Below are 24762 nucleotides of genomic sequence, written 5' to 3'. Positions count from 1 at the left end.
TGCTCCACAGCAAGATGGATGGTATTATATTATATAGGCATATGAAATTGAATGAATGTGCTTGCTGCTGTATTTACTTAGATGCTTAGAGCTAATTTCAGAACTAATATTATTTTGAATGAGAGAAAATCTATTTTTGTGCTGCACTATTGCCAGCATGGTATGTCTATATTTGGTTGTAGTTTTATTGACTTGAGATTATAGGTCAGCCCTTCTGGGGATTCACTGCATGCTTTTATAATACAGTCATTTTCTATACTTCCTCATACCACAGCATTCACTGGTTTCCAGAATACTGCAGCATAAACTGGTTTCCAGAATACTGCAGCATAAACATGTTGTGCATTGAATTTTAATGATATTTAAAACTGTTAAGATCCTCCCCAAGCAGTAATAATCAAATCCCAAAATAAAATTATGTGCATTTTGTCATGCTGTTGAAAAAACACTGAACCAATGAAATAACCTGGACATTTATATTAATGAACAGTGGAAAGTGTCTAAAACAGGACTTGCCTTAAGTTGTTTTCAATGTAATATTTGTTTCCTCTTGTGCCATAATCGATCTCCTGTCATCAGTTGCAAAATACAGTGTCAAATGATATGTAGTTGTGTACATGAAAATGTAAATGATAATCAAAGTCAATAATACCTGAATTCAAAGGAAAAATGTGTATTTGGTTTCCTCATGTGAAAAGTTTATTGCTTTTGATTTTTTTTTTGAGAAGTATCATAGTATTGCCCAAAAAACATTTTTCTGCACAGTGTTACCCCCCAAAACTCTTAGAAGGCCATGTTAATTTGACAAAATGGCATGGGTCAGTCTTACCCTACTTGGGCTGTGACAAGTGTAAGACAGAATTCACATCCCAGGATATGGCAGTTGCCATGGTGATCTCGTCCACTTTGGTACAGAGGGAGTGTTATCAGGGTACCCAGACAGCAGATGGGAGACTGATATGTGGCATGCCAGTGTCTTTTCCTATGTTTTCAGCCGTTCATACATTCTGTCACATCTGAGCCAGAACGACACGCTGGAGTATCTGTGAATAGTAGCTTTGCAGCAGCAGGCATGCACCTATTAAAGAAGTAAACAGAAGAGAATAAAAAAATGCATATGCTGTGAGTTCTGCATCAACTCCCTATGGCTTGGCACTAGTGTTAACATGTAAGATTTGAAGTTTGCTGTAAACCAAAGATGTTTTCATCCTCAAAAGCATGTTGATACAAATGAATAGCAGCTTATGGTGATCTGACCATGTGAAGCTTCTATCTAATGCAGTGCCAGCTGGAATTCTGACGCTTCTCCCACAGTCTACCACATTTAATTGCATATCTTACTTTATTTATTTATAATCTATTAGCTGTGCTCTGCAGCCTTATATCGAAACCATTTTTTATGAATGGTAAATGACGAATTATTCTAGGTTTAGGAAGGGCAGCACCACACAAAAACTTATTTTTTTAAACTGAATTAATAAATCTGTACATTTTAAACAACCATTCAAATGTTTGGGTTGAGTAAAATTTAGTTAGTTTTTCATAACCAAGGCTGCATTTATTTAATTAAACTGTAAAATGTACTGGTAACACTTAACTAACCCTATAACCTTGAGGGACCAGTTCTTGCTATTAACAAGTTGCTTATTAGCATGCCTATATTTGGCTGTTTATTAGTACATACAGTATTGTTCAAAATAATAGCAGTACAATGTGACTAACCAGAATAATCAAGGTTTTTAGTATATTTTTTATTGCTACGTGGCAAACAAGTTACCAGTAGGTTCAGTAGATTGGCAGAAAACAAACAAGACCCAGCATTCATGATATGCACGCTCTTAAGGCTGTGCAATTGGGCAATTAGTTGAAAGGGGTGTGTTCAAAAAAATAGCAGTGTCTACCTTTGACTGTACAAACTCAAAACTATTTTGTACAAACATTTTTTTTTTCTGGGATTTAGCAATCCTGTGAATCACTAAACTAATATTTATTTGTATGACCACAGTTTTTTAAAACTGCTTGACATCTGTGTGGCATGGAGTCAACCAACTTGTGGCACCTCTCAGCTGTTATTCCACTCCATGATTCTTTAACAACATTCCACAATTCATTCACATTTCTTGGTTTTGCTTCAGAAACAGCATTTTTGATATCACCCCACAAGTTCTCAATTGGATTAAGGTCTGGAGATTGGGCTGGCCACTCCATAACATTAATTTTGTTGGTTTGGAACCAAGACTTTGCCCGTTTACTAGTGTGTTTTGGGTCATTGTCTTGTTGAAACAACCATTTCAAGTGCATGTCCTCTTCAGCATAGGGCAACATGACCTCTTCAAGTATTTTAACATATGCAAACTGATCCATGATCCCTGGTATGCGATAAATAGGCCCAACACCATAGTAGGAGAAACATGCCCATATCATGATGCTTGCACCTCCATGCTTCACTGTCTTCACTGTGTACTGTGGCTTGAATTCAGAGTTTGGGGGTCGTCTCACAAACTGCCTGTGGCCCTTGGACCCAAAAAGAACAATTTTACTCTCATCAGTCCACAAAATGTTCCTCCATTTCTCTTTAGGCCAGTTGATGTGTTCTTTGGCAAATTGTAACCTCTTCTGCACATGCCTTTTTTTTAACAGAGGGACTTTGCGGGGGATTCTTGAAAATAGATTAGCTTCACATAGACGTCTTCTAACTGTCACAGTACTTACAGGTAACTCCAGACTGTCTTTGATCATCCTGGAGGTGATCATTGGCTGAGCCTTTGCCATTCTGGTTATTCTTCTATCCATTTTGATGGTTGTCTTCCGTTTTCTTCCACGTCTCTCTGGTTTTGCTCTCCATTTTAAGGCATTGGAGATCATTTTAGCTGAACAGCCTATCATTTTTTGCATCTCTTTATAGGTTTTCCCCTCTCTAATCAACTTTTTAATCAAAGTACGCTGTTCTTCTGAACAATGTCTTGAACGACCCATTTTCCTCAGCTTTCAAATGCATGTTCAACAAGTGTTGGCTTCATCCTTAAATAGGGGCCACCTGATTCACACCTGTTTCTTCACAAAATTGATGACCTCAGTGATTGAATGCCACACTGCTATTTTTTTGAACACACCCCTTTCAACTAATTCAACTAATTGCCCAATTGCACAGCCTAAAGAGCGTGCATATCATGAATGCTGGGTCTCATTTGTTTTCTGAGAATCTACTGAACCTACTGGTAACTTGTTTGCCACGTAGCAATAAAAAAATATACGAAAAACCTTGATTATTCTGGTTAGTCACATTGTACTGCTATTATTTTGAACAATACTGTATAAACAGATATTCTGCATGATCATGATGTAAATCATTAAACTTAATAATAATAAGCATTAAAACTCTAAGATGATGATCTAAGATAATTCTAAAAGCTTAAACTTCTTAGAAGGTGTCTGTCTATATTCAAAGTTTCCTCAAAATATTCAAATAGCAAAGAGCTCAAATTTGATCATATTATACAGTTAGTTTTCTTCCTCCTCCTGGCTTCTGGCTACTCTTCAGTGTGTGTGACACACCGGGGCTACTGTATAAGAGGCTCACTGCTCCTTTTCCCTTCTCTCCAGTCTAGAGTGTGTTCGTGGTGAAGGCAAGGGCTGTCAGAGGTACAAGCGGCTGAGACTTGAAACAGCTGACCTCGTCCTAACCCAAAGATACTCTGTGCTGTAGTTTGAACAGCGCTATCACAGTAACCTTATTTCTCCCTGATTCTGTCCCATTTTAGACCAAGCCTGTGGCATTGAAAGATGTCTGACACAACGGATACAGAGTTCGTCCTTTGTATAAACATTCATAAGCCTCTAACAACTGAATTCGGGCCTTTTTTTGGCTTAGGGTGAAATTTGTGATAACTTGCTATTATGTTTAAACACTTGTAAAGGCCATTATTGGGGTTTTTCTGACACATGCACAGAATCATATGTTGTAGAGACATATATATATACATTTGACTGCTAAATAGCCCAGTATATTATAAAAACAATAAATCCTGTGCTGAAAACTGGTCGAGTGCTGGCGGTGCATTGCACTTACACGGGAGATCCTATCTGCAATACAGCACTAATGAAACACATGATTTATGAGGATTTACTGCCAGTTGTTAGTGATGGATCTCTTTTAATATATCAGCCAACATTAGTTACCATATTTCCATTACTATTTCTGAGAAGCTTTGTTTATAAAAACGTTCCTTCTATGGGTATCAAACCCTGTAGACATGTTTCTCGCTGACTATCTTATGAGTGTATTAAATGAAAGTTTTAGTGTTGGAAAAGCAGTGTAGTCCAGTAAGCCTGAACAGGAGCAGAGAGTTTGAGTCATCGTGCTGTTATACCAGAGGGAAAACGCCATGAGAGCGAGAACATGGCTTAGAATTTCTATTAGCAATTATGGGACGTCCACTCTACCATGACACTATATATATATATATATATATATATATATATATATATATATATACACACACACACACACACACACACACACACACACACACACACACACACACACACACACAGGTGCATCTCAAAATATTTGCATATCTTGAAAAAGATATTTGATAATTTTTGGTAACTTATTTCAAAAAGTGAAACTTTCATATATATATATATAAAGCAAAACATTTTTTAAAAAATTGTTTAAATTTTGATGATTAGAACTTACAGCTCATGAGTCAAAAATCCAGTACCTTGAGTTTCATTTAATGACCATCCCTACAGTATACATTTCAGGTATCTCTTGTTTTTTGAAACCATAATAATGGGGAATACTGCTTTAAATGTATTACTTTACACGTTACAAATCTATAATATATGAAAGTTTTACTTTTTGAAAAGTTACAAAAAAAGAACCTTTTCACGATATTCTTTTTTTTATGAGTTTATATATATATATATATATATATATATATCATTCCATTTCATAAATCCCATTGAGACAACAAATAAGGGGGTCTCCATCACAGTTTGTTATATGAGCAGACACTTACCTCATAGAAACAGAATGTTCTACTATAAATGTATTTTGAAACAGATATTCTGTTGCCCGTTCATATTTACAGCTGGAAAATACCAGCATCAAAGATAGCAGCAGTTGTGTCATCGGCTCGTTTCTGAACTTCTGAGGTGAACAGATTTGAGTCACATCTGTCTTCTGGCTAGAAAACTAGCAGGATTTTGTATTTGTGTGTTTATTTCTCATTGGCTGGATAATAACAGACACAAGAGTCTCCAAGTCCCTGTGGCACCACATTTTCAGCTGAATCATGCTAGTAGATGTCATGCTAACCTTTAGGTCTGCAGCCCACAGAACTGTTTGAGAGATGACTAGCTATACTTCACAAATGTCATAAAGTAATTTCTTTGTGCAAGTTTTACATCTCAGGAAATATTGGATATTAACGTTAATTAAATTGGATTTGTTTTAATAGTATATTGATTGGTTAATTTAAATGAAGTGTAATAATATTTACATAAGAATTTGTTTATTTGAAATGTTTTTAAGATTGTTATTCAGAATGACATTAAGGTTATTGATTGACTGATATAAGGATAGTTTAGACTATGAGAATAAAATGACACACACACACAAATGATAATTCTGTCCTCAGAATTATTTTTGGAATTCTTTTTGGACCAAGGACAGCTGTGGACTTTAGGGGTGTAATAGTTCTGTGGAAAAAATCAAACCATACCGTTCTCCACCCACAGTTCAGCGAGCACTTACCGTAGTTAAACTTAAATGCATTAAATATAACAACAGGTCAAACAGACTGAGTTGAGCTAATGTATGTTTCTGTCGTATTCTGGCTTCCCAGTAAATTACAACAATGAGTGTGAGTGCCTTATGCCATGATGCTGAAAGAAGGTGTTGAAACTCTGACATAAACTGAACCGCTACCCCTAGTAGACACTATTCACCTTTACTTTATGGAAAAAAGCAGCTTGGACATTCTGCTAAATAACTCCTTTTGTGATTTACAGTAGAAAGAAAGCCATATGGATTTGGAACAACATGAGGATCAGAAAAGCTGACAGATGTTTCACTTTTGGCTGGACTGTCCCTTTAAGAGTTGATGAAATATAGTTAACCTACAGCAGAGAACCTCATCAGTTACACTAAACTGTCATCTCTAGTCTCCCTAATGAAACAGACTTTTGTTTCGTATTGTTCTGTACTGACAGATGTCAGTGGTATCAGAAGACACTGACAGAGGCGTAGAGATATAGACGCACTGTCTAGCTCTGGGTCCAGTTGTCATGGCTACCATTATGCTGTCTGGTGTTGAAGTACATTTTGTGTGTGAAATTTGTTCTGTTACCCGGTGTTCAAACGCAGTGTGCTGTCTCGCTCGCGCTCTCGCTCTGCTCCCCATTTGTTCAGACGGTGTTCCCACTATGCGTGACCACAGAATGACGTACATTGTCTCCTACAGATACTATTGAATCTAGAGAGAAATAGTTTTTGCAAAAGAAAGCCTCCACTTGTATATGCCACCCCTGCAGCGCAAGAACTCATTCAGTTAGACGTGTGTGGGATTTTATTTATTTATTTGTTTATTGGGTCATTTAGTTGTTTAGTCATGTGGAGAGCTGAAGAGGTGGATGGACAGTGGAGGTACAGTCTGTAGGGCCGGTTAACACGAAGATGCTTATCTAGCTGTGGTTTGGGGGTTTTTCTGGATGATGTGGCACCTTTAGGGGGTCTTCTATTTTCTTGTGACCAGCAAACTTCAACTGTGTTATATTCTTAACTTACATTATAACATACAAATAATAACAATAATAATAAAAACAAGTATTTAACTCAGACCCATCTTCTCATACTGCACATAAGGGGTTAAATGACTGTTAAGTCACTGCACTTAAGTTGTCACCTGTAGGAGGTTCTGAGTCACTCAATCATTTACATTTCTCCTCCACACTCAAGTGCTGTGATGATTCAGGTGCTCTTATTCCCATCAGTCCACCTCTTTCTGCCTGCTCTTCATTTCTGTCTATTTAAAGATGTGAGCTAACTTTATACAAACAAGAAAGACATGAGGATTTTGTAAGGACATTTGTCCCGACTAAACTAATAAATGGGATACAGCATGACGCTGGATTTAGTATGACTCATCTGCATGTTAATAGACCAGGTTTGTCATCCAAAAAAAAATAAAAAATAATAATATAAAATAAAAATGTTAAAAGGAAAAGTAGCCTATACTGTTATATAGTTATTAGTAAATATGACCATATGTCCTTTGATATATCTGTTTACATAATAGATTAAGATTTATATATATATATATATATATATATATATATATATATATATATATATATATATATATATATATATATATATATATATATATTGTTTTTGCTGTTCAAATATGAAAAAAGACAGACTTATTGTTATATTTAACTTTTATTATTTTTATAGATAAAGACAACCACCCAAAAAACACAAATCATGATTCAAAGCTCCCTCCTAGAAATACGTCTAATAATAAAATATTCAAATAATAGTTAATCCAAAAAATTTGAAAATTCTGGCATCATTTAAGCCTACCCTCCTGCCATTTTTTTATTTATTTTTTATAACTAAATAATATAAACTCTCAGACTGTGGATTGACCTCTGGGTAATAAAAGCCTGATCCAGGGCCAGACAGCTGTATCGATCACTTGGTCTGCCTGGGCTCTGTATGAGTGAAGAGCACATTCTGGGAAAATGAAGAGAGGCATAAGCAATAAAAATCACTGATGCTGCATTAGTCTTTATGTCTTTATACACTATCTATCTTTCTCAAAATCAAAGTTTATCACACACAGATTTTTTCTCCAGGTTAAAACCACACTCACAAACACACACAGTAATATAAAATATATTTAAATACGTGTTTTTTTTTTTGTAAGCACATGCATTTTGTCAGATACCTAAAATGCACCCCCAAGCCAGTTGTGATTTTGGAAGTGCACCAGTGTTTCGGACTGGAGTGATTTATTTGTGGCGTGTACGGGGCGGGACATATTTAAATTAGAGGCGTGGTTAACGGGATGGAGTTGAATGTCATGCAGCTCTGACCGGCAGAGAGCTAAAGGATACTTTGATACGGTAAGCTCTGTTTTTAATTTTGTATTCTTTCAAAAATACAACTGGAACACACATGTGCGTCTGATTGAGCGTCTTTATCCTTTCCAGCAATATTTCACTGTGAGATTTTAAAGGCTATAGTCTGTTTTTAAAAGCGTTAGTCTCGCCGGAATTTGACAACTTGAGTAACTTAGCTCACCGAGAATTATTATAAAACATTTACAATTATGCCGATTCACAATGAATGGTAATGACTGATATTGATACGATAACTTCTATATCCTAATAGCAGATCATGGACTGTAGTCAGCATCAGGCTTTTGGATGTGTATGGTAATCTTTACTTTTAAGAAAGTGCGTGTGTCATAAAACCTCTCTGCCTGCTGCTTAGACAGCTCAGAAGATTTTGAGACACAGCCGGTATTGATTTCGTCTCTGGTTGCGTCTAATTTAAGGACGATGTTTAATCGCCTGGTGTGCACATCCTGCAGAGATCCTATACCTTTACAGCTGCATGCTGGTGCAGACGCGGATAATCCAAAAATCTGTTTTTATGGGAGGAATACATAAAGAGGTCAGGCTTGTCTAACTGACGTCAGTCAGATATCACTCAGTCACCAGTCGTCCGTTATTTTTTCATTGGTGGTCACCATGACATCATTAAATACCGGAGAGGAACACCGGGAGACCTCAGAGGTTTTGTTTTAGCGATGAGGATTTCCTGTCGGATGCGGCAAACCGACATCATTGTTCTGCAGACAATATCGTAACTGGTGAGCTTTTATCAACCTCGTCGTGTTCTTGACGGATACAGTGTTGGGTGTTGGGTGTATTTTAAACAGAGCCGTTTTTAGTTAAACGGAAAAGAGATAAAATGAGTCTGGATGCAAAATGACATTGTTTTACATTCATGTTTGTTTGTGTGTGAATGGAAAGTGCTCTATAATATGCTGAACATCAAGTCTTTGTTAGTGTTTCTCGAGCGGTCTGCAGTGCCGCCCAAACGGTAGGCTCAGGCTCAGATGATCAGGATCTGTTCTTATCCATACAATTTCATTTCAAATACATGTTGTTATCGATGTTGTGTTACAGAATTCTTTCTTGGCCACTACGAGATAACCGTAGAATACTGCGGTGTTTTATTTGTGTCTACTGCCTCTCTTGTAAGAATACATTCTGAATGCATTTTTATTACTTTATTATTTACTTTGCTTGTTTTCATCATTGTTTTGTAGAAAAGTTTGGTCGTTCTGGAAGGACTCTATCTGTAAACAAAAAGCCATGGGGAAGGACTACTATAAGATCCTTGGCATAACTTCAGGCTCTAATGAGGATGAAATCAAAAAGGCCTACAGAAGGATGGCCCTGAAGTTCCATCCAGACAAAAACAAGGATCCCAATGCTGAAGAGAAGTTTAAAGAGATCGCAGAAGCTTATGAGGTTCTGAGTGACCCAAAGAAGAGAGTCATCTATGACCAATACGGCGAGGATGGTAAGTATGGTTGGGTCCATGTAGAGAAGAAACACTGCCAAACATCTCACTGCCTTGGGCCATAATTACTTTTCTAGGAAAAAATAATTTGATAATCAGTATGTAGCAAGTTCTCTGTTCATTTATGGATTTGGACAAACTAAACTTTAAAGTTTTTCACACTGTGCTCAATCCTGGATTATTTTTGTTGTAAACTCTGATTATAAACCTTGGTAGATTAACATTTCACACATGTAATTTGAAGTGGTTTAGCAATATATAGTAGCCCGGATTTTAGGAATATATAGTGTGAAATGTCAGATTATGAATACCCAGGATTAATTTTCAACCCCAGGTTAAGTGTGAGTAGTGTGGAATATGAAACACAATAACCTGGGAGTCAGTTTTCCCCTAGGTTTAAAATGTTGTATTCATATTTACAGTCTAAAATAGTGCACAATACGCCAATATATATTTTCTAAGAAAACAATACATGCTAATAACAATAAGACTTAATGAACCCAAGTACAGTTCTGTTTATACCAACCCTTAAAAGGATCGTTATTCTGCTCACGTGGCTAGATCACTGTTCTTCATACACTGTCAAAGCAGCTTTACCTCCTCTGCTTTTTCCTGACAATCAAAATAACTCCCTCACACTACAGGATGATGCAGAAAAGTTCTCTGACAAATGCAAGGACTATAAACACGGCACTTTTCCAAAATAAGAAAAAAGTCGGTTGAAACAAAGAAGGATTTCAAATGTTCCCACTTATGCCAACTCCAGGCTAGATGCCAAACTAAGCATCTTTACACTGAGTACACCTGCCAATAACGCCTTTACTAATGTTGCTCATGAATTTCGCAAGGAACCCATTTATGTTTTTAGAGTCTTTGCAACCGTTCTTTCTGTGCACTGTTGTTCCATTTTGCATGAAATAAGAGCCATTGGGTACAGTCAAAAGGCTTTGGCAGCAACAAGCTAATGGCTTTATTAACAGATTCACACTGATGTATTGTGTTTTTAATTTTGTATTAAGGTATAGTCCTATGAATCTGTTATGACCCACTTTGATAACCATCCACTCATTAGTTGTTTTGGCCTGAGGAGTTCATTGAAGTTGCAAAGAATGAGGTTGAAACATGTTTTATAAGGTGTCCGCATTAAGTAGGCAGACTGAAGAGTTGAAGATGTGAAGCTTTAAGATGAGTCAGCTTGTGTCCTGATCATTAGAAGGAGTGCATTTGTTACAAGCCATCAATCACCCACCATAACGCATGGGTGTTAATGGTTTTTTAACAGAACTGAAAAGCACAAAATAAATGATTGTTTGATCCTAATTGACCTTTCTGTACTTCTATTTTTGTGAACAAGATAGTTTTGCAGTGAAACTTCAGACACTAGAGCTTAAAGAGCACTTACACACCATGTTGTGGTCTTCCACTCAGTTTCATCACTTGTCCAGGATTTGTACTGCATGTTCTTGCCAAAATATTTTTTTCAGAACCAGGCCACCAAGACAAGCCAGCTAAGGGACAATAATAGAAATTAAGTAGCCTGCTTGTTTAATATCGGATTTCTGTTCTTTGTCCAGCAATCTGAATTTGTAACCAAACTGAGCGGGGGTGGAGAAAAGAAACCGAGAAAGACTTGGCAGGTCTTCTGTTGAGCTTTACACCTCAAAATGGTGATGTGTGAGCAGTTGCAGACTAAATCAAATGCTATTCCATGCTACGTCATGCTGTAGGTTAGCACTTGATAATTATCCAGCAGGAGTTTAGAATTAACATCTCAGTTGCCAATTTGTTGGGTTGTAACAATTTTTCAGAAGTTGAAGTCAGACCATTCTCAGTGTTGTTTTGTTTTCACTAAACAAATAGAAATAGCTTGTCATAGAGGTGTACAACTTTGTGTCTGTTTCAAGTAGTTGTAATACAATAAAGTAGACTGCCCTCTTAGTAGTGTAGAGGATACAAGTCAAAGAATTATCTTGGAGTTGGCATCCATTGGTATAGGTTAACAGTTTCAACTAGACTGTGTCAATGTACTTGCTTCTTTTGAAAATATCTACACTTACACAGTCTTGAATTCTTAAAATATTGTATGCAGTAGGCCATTCTAGTTGAAGTCATCCTATTTTAGTTAACATTTTAATAGAAAGTGGCTTAGGTTTTATCAGTGGCAAGCAGAACTGACTTTTCAAGGCAACTGTAGTCCTAAATCCACTTTTCTCACACAGCAGTGGCAGACTCACTAAGTCGGTGATGCCCTTAATATGGCTCCGTCAATCCTTAGTGTACTTATGAGATGACATAAAGTTATACTTTTTAAAAGCCTTGAATATTAATGGAAGCTAGAGTGTTTGCTAACCTGAAACTGTCACAGAAGATGCTCACCTGTGGAATTAAGCAGAACTTAAAATTACTTTGTAAATACAGAAAAACCTGATGCATTGTTCCTTCTGTGTATTTCCATCTAGGTTTGAAAACAGGTGGCACAGGCTCATCTAGTGGACAAGGGACTACTTATCACTACACCTTCCATGGGGATCCACATGCCACCTTTGCTTCTTTCTTTGGAGGCTCCAACCCCTTTGATATATTCTTTGGCTCTGGACGCCAACGGGGAACCACCAATGGCACTAATGTCCATGGTGGCGATCATGACATGGACATTGACATGGATGGAGATGATGATCCTTTCAGTTCTTTTAGCCACTTTGGTTTCAATGGTATCAATGGTTTTCATCATGGTGGAGGTCGAAGACATCGTAACGAGCCTCTTCATGGTGGCCGTAGGAAAGTACAGGACCCTCCAGTAGTACATGAGCTTAAGGTGTCACTAGAGGAGATCTTCCATGGATGTACCAAGCGGATGCGTATCACTCACCGAAGACTGAACCCAGATAGAAAGACAATGAGGACAGAGGACAAGATCCTTAACATTGTCATCAAGAGAGGCTGGAAGGAAGGGACCAAGATCACCTTCCCCAAAGAGGGTGATGAGACACCTGAGAACATTCCAGCTGATATTGCATTTGTGCTCAAGGACAAAGGGCACCCACTCTTCAAAAGAGATGGATCCAACATTATTTACACAGCCAAGATTGGTCTTAAGGAGGTATGTGTATTTCATTGTTCAGTGTTTTAGGTTTCCACCATTTATTTTTACCCTCAATTGGTTATTGGCCTGAAATGGGCTACTGGTCAGGTTTTTGCACCTTTGTGGTTTTTAACATTTCCTGTCTGGCCATCAAAGCAAACTGGGTTGTTTTATCAGTTGGCTTCTGTAACCCAAGAATAGACAGACCTAGACTTAGAATAGACAGGTTTACTGCAATCTCAACACCAGACCACCCTTTGGCCTTTGTGCCCTCATTTACATGGACTTACAGAGTAAATTAATGGGCTTCATTTGGAATCAACCCCGTCGAGTCCAAAATAAGTGCTGACCTTGTTAACCTGCACAGCTGCTAAATTTGGCTGCATTATTCCCAACATGCAAACCATGGTTGGTTTTATTGTCCTGCATTATCTATCTACATTATGAAACATATTTTTGCATAACATTATAATGTGTATATATAGGTAAATATACCTGAGCATGCCCAGTGTTAATCTGACATAGCTATAGGACTTGATAAGACACATGCCTGTGTAGAGTGTAGAGTCCCTCCATGGCTCAACGTCATTGCTGATTTACTCTCTGTCCCACTTCAGTGTGAGAGCACAGGAATGTCATGGTGCGGTGTCATACGCCAAAGCAGAGTCCTCGCTTTGAAAAAGCGAGTTGAACTCGCCTGGTAGATTTGAACTAAGCAGATACAATTGTCATGTGACCCGAGCCGAGTGTGTTTTTTCAGGTTGCACATGGAATGTTAATTTGCCTAAAATATTTTTTTTACTGATAATATAATTTGCTTGTTTGTACATAATAAGCAAGCAGCTGAAACTCATAACTGTAATAGAAATGTTAGATTTCAGAACAATTGTGAATTTTATTTTTCTTTTGTGTCTTTCATGGCATAGTTTTTTTTTTTATTATTATAAAAGTTTAGGTGTTTATGACAGCTCCTAGTGTCACTGCTGCAGTGCTGGCCTGAGGGGATTCAGTAAAGCACAGAGAATTCTGCATGAAGTCATCAAACTCTGAAACATGATGCATTTTTAAATCAAACCAATAATTTCAATATATAATTGATGTCGCCTAGATGTAATGGGATTTTCATGGGCTGACCTACTGAGGATAATAACTACGGTCTACAGTAACTGCATATATTTCTGTTTGTCTAGTGACCTAGAAAACCACTGTCAGTAGTCAGTTAATACTTTATAGTGACAGACGTCAGCAGAAATAGCCTTAATGTCAGTCTTGAGTGACCATGATGTGTTTCGGAGCACCAGTGTAATTAACAGTGAAAACATATTCTTGTCTTTCTGTTAACTTTACTTTTGATAACTTTTACTTCGGCAGCTCAGCCAGGGTAGGAAGGCAGCTATCAGCTGTTTTAAACAATAAGATTTTCAGCTCTACAGCACTTTTGACTTTTTAATGTCAAACATGGATTTAAATAATATCTAAAAACATGTTCAGAGCCTATTTTAACTGTCTGCTAATCATTTTGGAGATGTTTTCAGGTCAGTGATTTACTTTTAAAGGTCTCGCTCATTAGATGCCCAGAATGAAACCTGATAAGTAGCAGTGAACATCACAAACTGTTTTGCCATCTGGTACCATCTCATGCATACTGATGGCAACTTGCCCCACAAATTTTCATCTGCTTGTTTATTGTAAACACATTCAGAGGACAGATTTAGCATGGATCTAGACTGTTCTCAGGGGAACATTGTCTTCATTTCAATATCACTTTTCATTTAGAGATGCTCTTAGTGGAACCCCAAGGCATTGCTTTAATTAGAGCTCAGAGTTTCTTTAATTGCCTGTTTATAATGACCATGGGTTTGTACAAGAGCGAGACAGCTATAAGGTCCTTGTCTGCTGGTAATTTCCATACACATTCGCCTAGTAATTACTCATCAGCACTACTAAAGAGCCCTAGCAGTGGTGCTGAGGAAACACGGGCCCACATTATGCTATCTGTACGATAATGCTAGATTATTCAAGTCAGCTCTGAATGTGATCTTAGATCAGTAAAGTTAATTTGTTAATTTGAGCACAGTGTCTTAAAGGTGCATTCAGTAGTTCTTCAGTTAACATTAGCGTCGCTGTTCCTCATAAGTTCTAATAGCACAATGGTGATAGACACTGCATCAGTGTTGGGAGTAACGCATTACAAGTAACTTAAGTTATGTAATCAGAGTACCTAGTAGAATACCTTTTCAAGCACCTAGTAAAGTAACACATACTTTTTAATTTACAAAAAAATTACTTGGTTTTTCCATTTATTGCCTGACAAGTCTCCTGTCCCCATATTGGGAGAAATCAGAAGTACAGAGGCGTTGTGTGAACATGATGTATTTCTAGACTAAATGTTAATGTGCATTAATTCATCCCAGTTGCAAAAAAACTGATTTAGTATTCATCAAAATGAATTAAAATGGTGAAATGCAAACTCAGAATATGACACAAGCCTGCAATAATTAAATTATTTAAAAAAACATATCTAATCCCATTTTATGTCTTTGCTGTAGACTTTTGATGATCCAGTTCAACCATACTAATAAGCAAAAATGACTTCAGATAAACTAACAATTGTGCTTCATATTTTTTTTTCTTTCTTTTTTTTATTCCTGAAGAGTGTTAAACCTTCTGTGTTCTACAGTACAGACGTGAATTTACTTTTTCTTCAGCCTGAGGTTTATTCATTACACTTTTTGTTGTGAAAGGGCTTTTACATTTGCTATAAATAGAACTTCTTAAAAACAATCAAGCCCTGCTCAGATTTAAAAAGTAAAGCGAATGTACAGCAGGTCATGGCATTTCAACATGGTGAAATACATTGTGGTGACTTCTTTATGTTGACTTATTTAAAAAGTTTTATAGAAATGCCATATGCCAATGCAGTATACAGCATTTTAAGCACATTTTTAGCATCAAACAACTGAATGCAGCTTTAATATGTGTGAACACGTGACATACACTGTGCTGAGCAGAATATGTCAAAATACAGTTGTCAGTCCTATGGAATCCTAAATACATCCTGTCCTTACATAGAAGAGTTTGGTTCCAAAATGCTACAAATCCATTTTGACTAAATTGTGGCAAGATTAAAACCACCATTTTCTGTTTCAAATTTTCACATAGCATCTTCAGGTTATAGTAACAATAAACATTCAAATCCAGATTTCGATTTTCAAAGATTTATTATGAAATTTTATTTTTCCCCAAAATTAGATAAATCCATGACAAAAACAAATTATTATGGAATAAATCCATTGAATCAATATAAAATGAATCAATATTTGGAACCAAACTCTTCATATTTTGATCATGAAAGAGTGACAAAAAAATTGCAACAATTTATGAGCATAGTTGCAGTCCATCCACTATCTGCTTGTCTGTGTCGCCATTGACACACTTATTTCATTATCTGCTTGCTTAATGGGTTTGTAAATTTAGTTGTAGCCTATATATCTCTCTAATGGAAATGGTCTGCAAACTTCATACTGGTGTCCAGATTAATGACACCAGTATATGGACCAGCTTTGACCTAGCTGTGGACCAGAATTCATTTTATTTTGAATCTCCTTTAACAAGACTATGTTTAGCAGTTGACACAACGATGTAGTCAAAAACAGAATTTTTTTTTTAATTTCACCCATACACAACATATTCAAAACAATTCGCAATTACACATATCTGCGAAAACGACCAAAAACACTGTATTATGTATTCCAGGCCAGTAGTTGGCACTGGGCACTTGTTAGTAAACCGTACTTGAGGGAAGTGACGGTTATATGTTGTATATGCTGCGTCTGAAGAAGCGTTAGCAAACTCTTGAGCAGCAACAACAGTACCATATACTCCACCATTGTTGTGTGTTTTTGTTCGTGTTCGCCTTTAAAATCGACACGTACTGCGCATGTCTACATACCTTACATGTACTACGCATGCCCATTATGTCGCCGTTTTCAAAGATTCCAGTTTCGGGTGTTTTACACTGAAACAATAAATGTGTTTTCAAAAACGTGCACATTGATACTCATTTTCAAAAAATATGTGTTTTCAGTCCCCAAAAGGTACGGTAGTTGTCATGTAAACGAGCAGGCAAAACCAATAAAAAGTTTTCCGTTTTTGGCTGAAAACATTGTGAAAATGGCACCTTAGTTTAATTCTGCTGCAGTTCTGACATGAAGTTTGGTTTAATTCTAGTTGCTGTTTGGGAAACATCATCATTAGCCAGAGTTGAGGAAATGTCTGGCAACTTGTCATGGTCAACTGTTTTGTGAGAGTATCAGCTACTCCCTTCTTTCCATGAATCCCACGGCTTCCATCCCCCCAGCCCACACTGCTGCTGTCTGTAGGAAGGAGTTGATGTCATTGCGAACACATTTTCTCATCCCTTGAGGCAGCTGCTAAGCATAGCTGTCTGGCAATATTTGTGCTTGGTATTCACAGAAAGTTCATGAAAAGCTTTTCCAGCATAAGCTCACATGCAATAACAGCAGTCTCTTCACTTCATTAGCTTCACACAGCTAAGTTTTAATCTTTAAGTTTTGAATTTAGCCATTTCATGCTTCTTATCCTGATACTTAAAGGAATAGGCTAGTTTACCCCAAAATAAAAATTTTCGTCATTCACTCCCCCTGAAGTTGTTACAAACCTGTAGTATTATCTTTTGTCTGTTGAACATGAATGAAGATATTTAAAGAATGTAAGGTACCAAACTGGTCCGCATGTTCAGATATCCACTCACTGACTTCCATAGAAGTAAATAAATACTATGGTAGTCAATAGAGACCAGAACCTGTTTGGTTACCCACATTGTCCAAAATATCTTCTATTAGGTTCAGCAGAAAAATTGAAATTTGTACTAGTTTGGAACAACCGAAGGGGGAATAAATGAAGCTCTGTTGGAAGATAAAAAGTAACAAAAGTTATATGATGTTCCAGAAGTGAATATAGGAGGATCTTGCTTATCTAATCCTGTCAGTTACATTTCAGGAATTTATTTTTATTTTTATGGGGTTCAAGCGCGTATCCGATCAGTGATCTCCACATAAAACTGGTTTTGCAGACCAAACTGTAAGTCGTAGAGACTTAAAACTTGGAGGCATGGTAGTACTCAAGCCGCCTACAGCGTGACCAAGGCTCGCCCCAGGCAGCCTGATGGGGGCGCTACAGCAAACAAAAGTATGAAATCACTCATAACTCTTAAACTGTTAGTCACAGTCTCAAGTGTCTTATGTGGTTGGAATCCTTTGCTCAAACCAGACAAAACGCATGCCTCAGATTTGCTTGTGAGCTTGCAAACTAGTCCTAGATCTTTGCGCCCGATCGGAACCACACATAAGTTGCACAGAAAGATTCTCTAGGGAGTGAATACCAATGATTATCAAAAATCTCACTCACCATCACAAAGGGACACCAAAACGTTTAAAAGGGGCAGGGCCACTTTTAGTAAAATGCCTATAACTCCTGAAGGTACCTAAGAGCTCAATCTGAGATCACAGGAAATTAAATGTGGAGCTTGGCCACTTGGTGGTGCCATAAAAATGGCTATAACTGTGAAACCATTTGTCCTATTAACATGAAAATCAGTCTTGGTCCAAAGTGCCACAAGTGTCAACAGAGCATATCAAAAATCATTGCCGCCATTGGCCAACAAAGTTTGAGCACCTGTTTGACAAAGTCAATGAAGGCTGATCAGTATGAAACTCAGTGGGCCTGTTTGACTCACGGAGAGAAATTTTAAAGAAACCAGCCACTGGGGGCGTGGGGGGCAATATCACATTTTTCAAGGGTGTAAACGATTGCACATTGTGTGGTTTTTCCACACTTACCCACAATATTCATATCATACAATATAAGTCCTCATTCCGGATAGGGCTGTACAATATATCATTATCGTATCTATATCTATATATAAACTTTCAAGATATTACTATCGAAAAAAGCAACGATATAGACGATATAGATTTCCCCTCTCCGTGCTCGCCCTGCATACAACTCTGGCAGTCACAACAAACATCAGTTTTACGATTGCCCTTGAATGCACCGCTAAAGCCAGCGCACACACACACTGTACAGAGACAGCGGATAAATTAGAAAGAAAGAAAATGAGTGCGGGAGATAATGCAGCTGGTGGCAGTGCAGAATCTGACTTGGTGCCAAAACATAAATCATCTTCCATAATTTGGAAGTATTTTGGATTCAGAAAAGACGATGTAAACCAGAGTGAACCTGCTTTTGCACAGTAGTCCTAGGTTTTTTGCTCAATATCGAAAAAAACACTGGAGTACAATTCTCTGGACTCTCTAGGCCAATAATTTTCAAAAAAAAAAATCCTGTCCAAATTTACCCAAAATAAATTTGCCTAAAGGAAAACTCAAAACTTTACAAAACCTGTTGAGCAAGAAGTGATTCTAAAAAAGCTTGTGAAATTTTAAGGCTATTGAATTACAGCTGGCGCTGTAACAGTCATAAACATTAAAAAACATAATTTTTCTATGGTTAATTACTTGGATTTGCCAAAAATGCTTTTTTTAAATTACTGATTTGCGTTGGTACAGCCTTTCCTAAATAATATGTAATGTATCTTTCCTTATATGCTTAAATTCCTTAAGCGCTTGAGCCCCGGTAATCGCTGCTTGCAGCAATATTTTTATTTAGTTATCAGATGGTCCACGGGAATCTTTGAGCTTGAGCCCTTCTATAATGAAAAGTGTGACAAATCTGTTAACCGTATCATACTGTGGGGTCATATGAACCAGTGAAGTCATATATTATATTTTTTGGCATTAAATTTCAGAAACTCAGAGGATGCCACCAGTGTCTAAAACTATTATCACAATTTCTTTATCAACAGTTGCTTCAGCTTCCTTGTGATCTATGTTTATTCATTAAGCAAATGGTTTTATCCGAAACGACTTACAAATGAGGACATTACTATGGTGTTATTATGGTTTGCTTATTTTGACAATTCTGAAAGTGTTCTATCTGTACAAGTAATATCATTTTAGTTCCATGGCAACTTCTGATTTGAGTTTTTTTTCAATTTATTAGCTCAGCTGATTTTTCAGTTGCTTCATTAGCCATGTGAAATGAGAGCAGTGGCCAAAATTAGCTTTCTGTGCACTCAACTACCCCTACTGTAGCATAACACACACACACACACACACACACACACACACACACTTGGACATCCCCGCATGGTTGCCCACATTTAGACAATTCAAGTCCAAACTTCAAAGCCCTTGCTAGAAGTTTTTAATCATACGTTTTAATGTTTTTGAAGAAAGTTTCTTATTCTCACTATTCTGTATTATAATCAAAAATACAGTTGAAACAGTCCTGCTTTAATATTTTTTTGTGGAAAAATATAAATAAATACCTTGCTACGTGTACTGCATTAAGCTAATTGAGACTTCCATTGTTCTCATTTTTAAGTCGGTTTTGATAAAAGCATCTGCTAAATGACTAAATCGAAATATAATGTAGTTTAAAAGCAAGTAAAAGCAGTTTTTATATACTGTATTTTACATCATATAATCAAATCATATTCCTTATACAATGTTAGTTTTTCTCATCAGTTATGAACATTGGAGATTTACCCTATTGGACTATGTTGATGTTTATTGCATTACTTTAATGTCACGTTTGTTACCATGATGGTGTTTTGTATTCATGTGTATGATACTGTGCACCTTCTATATAGTAGTATTTAGTATTTACCTCAGCTTGTGGAAAACCTACTTATGATGCATTTTGATGTATCATGTGGTTTTCTCTTTACCATCAGTGTTTTAAACCTGGTATGTTATAAAGTAAAAAAAAAAAAATTTCAGTTAATGTTTTTCTACAGTAAAGTTCTGGCAACCACAACTGACAGTTTTTACCATAAATAATATTACAATTTTGTTTTGACAGTGTACTATAATAACAAATATATACTTACTGTTTTATATGAATATATACTGTACATGTGCTCCCTGTTCCTGTAACATCATAGAGGCATCTTACACTAGGTCTCTATGTGGCCATGTAGAGTTTGTGCTTATGTGTTGAAATACCATCAACGGCTCTTGCACTGACTTCACTTTGCTTTTTTGACAGGCATTGTGTGGCTGTACAGTGAACATTCCCACCATTGACAACCGAGCGATCACATTGCCCTGCAACGATATCATCAAACCAGGCACAGTCAAGAGACTGCGTGGAGAAGGCCTACCTTTCCCAAAAAATCCGTCTCAACGCGGGGATTTGATAGTGGAGTTCCAGGTGCGCTTCCCAGACAGAATACCACCCCAGTCCCGAGAGATCATCAAGCAGCACCTGCCACAATCTTAGAGGAAGTTCAGTGGATTCACTGTATGGTTACATTTTTCAAACACACCGTTTCCCCCCCAAACAAACAGATGCTGAATTCGAAGAGGGACAAATATGTCGTAAGGACCAGAGGCTCATTTGATATTTGGTTACAGTTTTACCTAATTTATTATCACTTTCTCTGAACATGTGGAATGTTGATTTGGGGGATTTTTAAGCAGTTTGTGTTTATACCGAGGCTCATGACTTTTCAACAAGGATTTAATTTTTATTTTATTTTATTTATTATTTCCCCTTAACATTTTTTATTCTCTTTGTCAACATGTTGAAGGCAAACACTTTCAAGAAAGACAGAATGATGGATTTTTTTGGATGAAAGGTTAATATTTTTGGCTTAATGATGGATATGAGGATAATCCAACAACAGTTGGCCATTGATTCTGGATTTGAATCTGTTATTGTGTAGCAGATTAAATTCCCATCCCTTGTTATAACTGATAATCTAATTTTAAATGAAGTGATCTATGTAAGACAACTGCAGTGTTGGAGACTTTTGGATTTTAAGGATTTTGAGCACCAGCAGAGTCATTTGGTAACTATTTGATATATTTCCCCTCCCTCACACATCTCCACAGTCTACAGGTGCTCTCTGGTAGTTCTTGAAGTTTCATGTACTGGCATTTGTGGTGGTATGATTACAGGATTTTTGAGGTCACAGAATATTTGAGTGCCTTAATGTGGCTCAAACCAGCTATTTTAGTTTCATTAGCAAAGACCTTAGGCTATTGTTGAAAAAATACTCTAATCAGATTCATTTGTCATTTCTGTACCCAAAAAACGATGTATGGCAGTGACCATCATTACAGGGATAGTTTACCCAAAAAAGGAGAAATTGGTAGTCATCTTCATGGTGCTCTTAACATATAATGTAATATTGTTTATGTGGTACACATGAGGAGCTAGATAGCTCACCGTTGACAATATCTTTTGTAGCCGAGTTATATTGTAGGTTAAATATTTGACACATCACATGGATCATAGAAAACAAAAATCTTTGACCTAGACTATATGGTAAATGCTGTATGGTATTTTATGACTTGGTCTGGCAAATCGTCCTTGCTGACAGTTCTTCATGATTTTATTAACTGAGAGACGGAAATTTTCAGTGAATAACAAATTTGATGTTCTGTCAAAGTTTGTCAGCTGTATTCAAAAATCACTTTCATTGTATGAAAATGAACAGCCTAAATAAGAAATTTTGTGTTATGTGCAAAAATATAATTTGAGCAACATCTGGGCAAAAAACTAAAAAGATCGAAGAGGGATAGCTATTGGAAAATTATTATTCATTTACTTCACTATACACACCGCCACACATTAAAAACAAAAAAACAAACATCCTTCAAAATGCTGAATGACAGTCTTCATTTCAGTAAGTTGAACAAACCCAAACTCAATAGAAAGATGAAAGTGAGAACTGTGATGGTAAAAGTTGTTCTTTTTTTTGAATGCAGGTCTTCATTGTTCAGTAAGCACAGCTATAGCTTTTTTATGAAGTTATGAGGGAATTGTTTTTTGAACAGCTTTTTACTACAACAGTTTCAGTATACTGTATTTCACACTTTTAAATGTGTCAATGTGAAATAATTTGCAATAGTTCTCTGTGTTTTAGTTTAGATTTATATAAAGTGCAAAGCCTACCTTTCAAACGATTTGTGATGTAACCGCAGCCTTTGAGAAACTGTATTTTCTATATAAACAACAATTTTCATATTTCCAACGATCCTTCCAGGATATCTCTTACACAGTCGTAACTATGTCATTTAATAATTGCTGTATTTGGTGATAAAATTAAAGTAAGAAGAAACATAACCATTTATTGACTATCATGTTGGTTTACTATGTGTTGGTGTATGTTTGGAACATTGTACCATTGTGCTCAACAGATTTTTGGACATCCAGCCACTTCTGTTTTGAATTTGAATGTCAAATTGGAAATGTCTCATGTTTATTATTTCTGTCCTCATGTATGAGAGTATTAAATGCGGCTCCCTGCACCCAATGGGAGGATAAATCAATGCAGAATGCAGGTGCTGTGTTCGTTTCCTGTGATTCAGAAAGATTCAGGCCTTGAAGAGAGTGTGTGTGTGTGTGTGAAGTACTATTGAACTCTGTCATTTTCAGTACACTTACAGTACACATTTTTGGTGCTTTATGAATAATTAATGAGAACATGAAATAAACCAAAAGTCTTGACTGAAAAGAAAATCATATGGATCCCTTTGTTTCAGACTGAATGGAATGTACAGTAGACGGCAGACTGGCAGTTGTCCAAATGAGATGACAACACTGGGTACACGAGATAACCAAAACTCAGGTTAACCAAGGTAACTAAAATTTAAATCAGAATATTGGCTCCACGTGAGCGTTTTTTGTGGCGAAACATTGCTTTTATCTATTTAAAGTACATTACGTAAAGTCTACGTGACATGAATGGATAATGCTTCCATTATGCAGATAGGTCTGACAAATGGCTCATGCTACATCACTTGACTCAGAAATTATCTTCATCCCTCCTCTGAAATTAACTGGTGAGTCAGACCATTCTCAGTAACCAGGAGCTTTTGACTCAGTCAGCTTGCTTTAAAGCCATACAAAAAGCATTATTTCACAAGTTAAATTAACTAAAGGTGTTAATTCAGTTATTTCTTTATGAAGTACAATGGCCCACTGATGGATGTTCTGACGACGTATAAAATCTCTTAGAGATTATAAAAACATTCATGGCTCACTGCATGTCTTGATGGGTCTGATTATGTGTGTCACAGCATGGCAGCTCCATTAACTGCACTGCATTCCTCTAATGGATCTGCCGCTGACTATGATTTAGGAAATTAGCACTGACGTTCCACTCGGTTCTCTGTGGAGTTTATACTGTGCACATAAATGAGCTGACCAGGGACTGACTGTCCCTAGGACATTCTGGAGCATATAGGCTTGTATAAGATACATCAACCTCACACACTAGAAGCATTTTTAAATCAGACAAAAAGAAAAGTTATAAGACTGTGTACTCAACAGCTTAAATAAGGGTAGTGACTACAATCTTAAAAACCACTGTAAATATCTTAAAGCTGCAGTAGGTAACTTTTGTAAAAATATATTTTTTACATATTTGTTAAACCTGTCATTATGTCCTGACAGTAGAATATGAGACAGATAATCTGTGAAAAAATCAAGCTCCTCTGGCTCCTCCCAGTGTCCTATTGCCATTTGCAGAAAGTCATCCACTCCCGGTAAGAAAACAACCAATCAGAGCTGCGGTCCGTAACTTTGTTTATGTTCAAAATGTAGAAAAATTTATATAATAAGCGAGTACACCATGAATCCATTTTCCAAACCGTGTTTTTAGCTTGTCCTGAATCACTAGGGTACACCTATAATAAGTGTTTATATTCGGACTATTTTAGATTGCTTCGGGGGTCCCGCAGCGGACTAAGCCAGTACCTTTGTGATTCTTCATAGACATAAACAGAGAGAAGTAGTTCCGGCTACGATGTTTTTCCGCAAGACGCAAGCAGTTCTGTTTATTAACCGCTAGAGCATCACAAATTACCTACCGCAGCTTTAAATATTTAAATAAACTGAAATAATAAAAAGTATCATGAACTGCCTTTTTTTTAGTTTGTACTAATCTCCAAGGTCCACTTTTAATGTTATCAAGATT

General features: G+C 36.8%; 1 protein-coding gene across 2 annotated transcripts; it reads left to right on the top strand.

Moving 5' to 3' along the window:
- Positions 1-8065: 8065 nt before the first annotated feature.
- On the top strand, positions 8066-23122 carry LOC113049153 (dnaJ homolog subfamily B member 5-like). Of its 2 annotated transcripts, none has more exons than XM_026211229.1 (4): positions 8066-8136; positions 9351-9607; positions 12067-12707; positions 20823-23122. In XM_026211229.1, exons 2-4 carry the CDS (start codon positions 9397-9399, stop codon positions 21054-21056), a joined length of 1086 nt encoding a protein of 361 aa, XP_026067014.1. In that variant the 5' UTR covers positions 8066-8136; positions 9351-9396; the 3' UTR covers positions 21057-23122. The 2 variants fall into 2 exon arrangements, with proteins under 2 accessions (XP_026067014.1, XP_026067013.1); XM_026211228.1 differs by lacking the exon at positions 8066-8136 and adding an exon at positions 8222-8888.
- The last annotated feature ends 1640 nt before the right edge of the window (positions 23123-24762 follow it).

The sequence above is a fragment of the Carassius auratus genome, chromosome 30 (assembly GCF_003368295.1).
Source record: "Carassius auratus strain Wakin chromosome 30, ASM336829v1, whole genome shotgun sequence".
Lineage (NCBI taxonomy): Eukaryota > Metazoa > Chordata > Actinopteri > Cypriniformes > Cyprinidae > Carassius > Carassius auratus.
The sequence above is the reverse complement of the archived record's forward strand: the minus strand, read 5'-3'. Positions and strand labels throughout refer to the sequence as shown.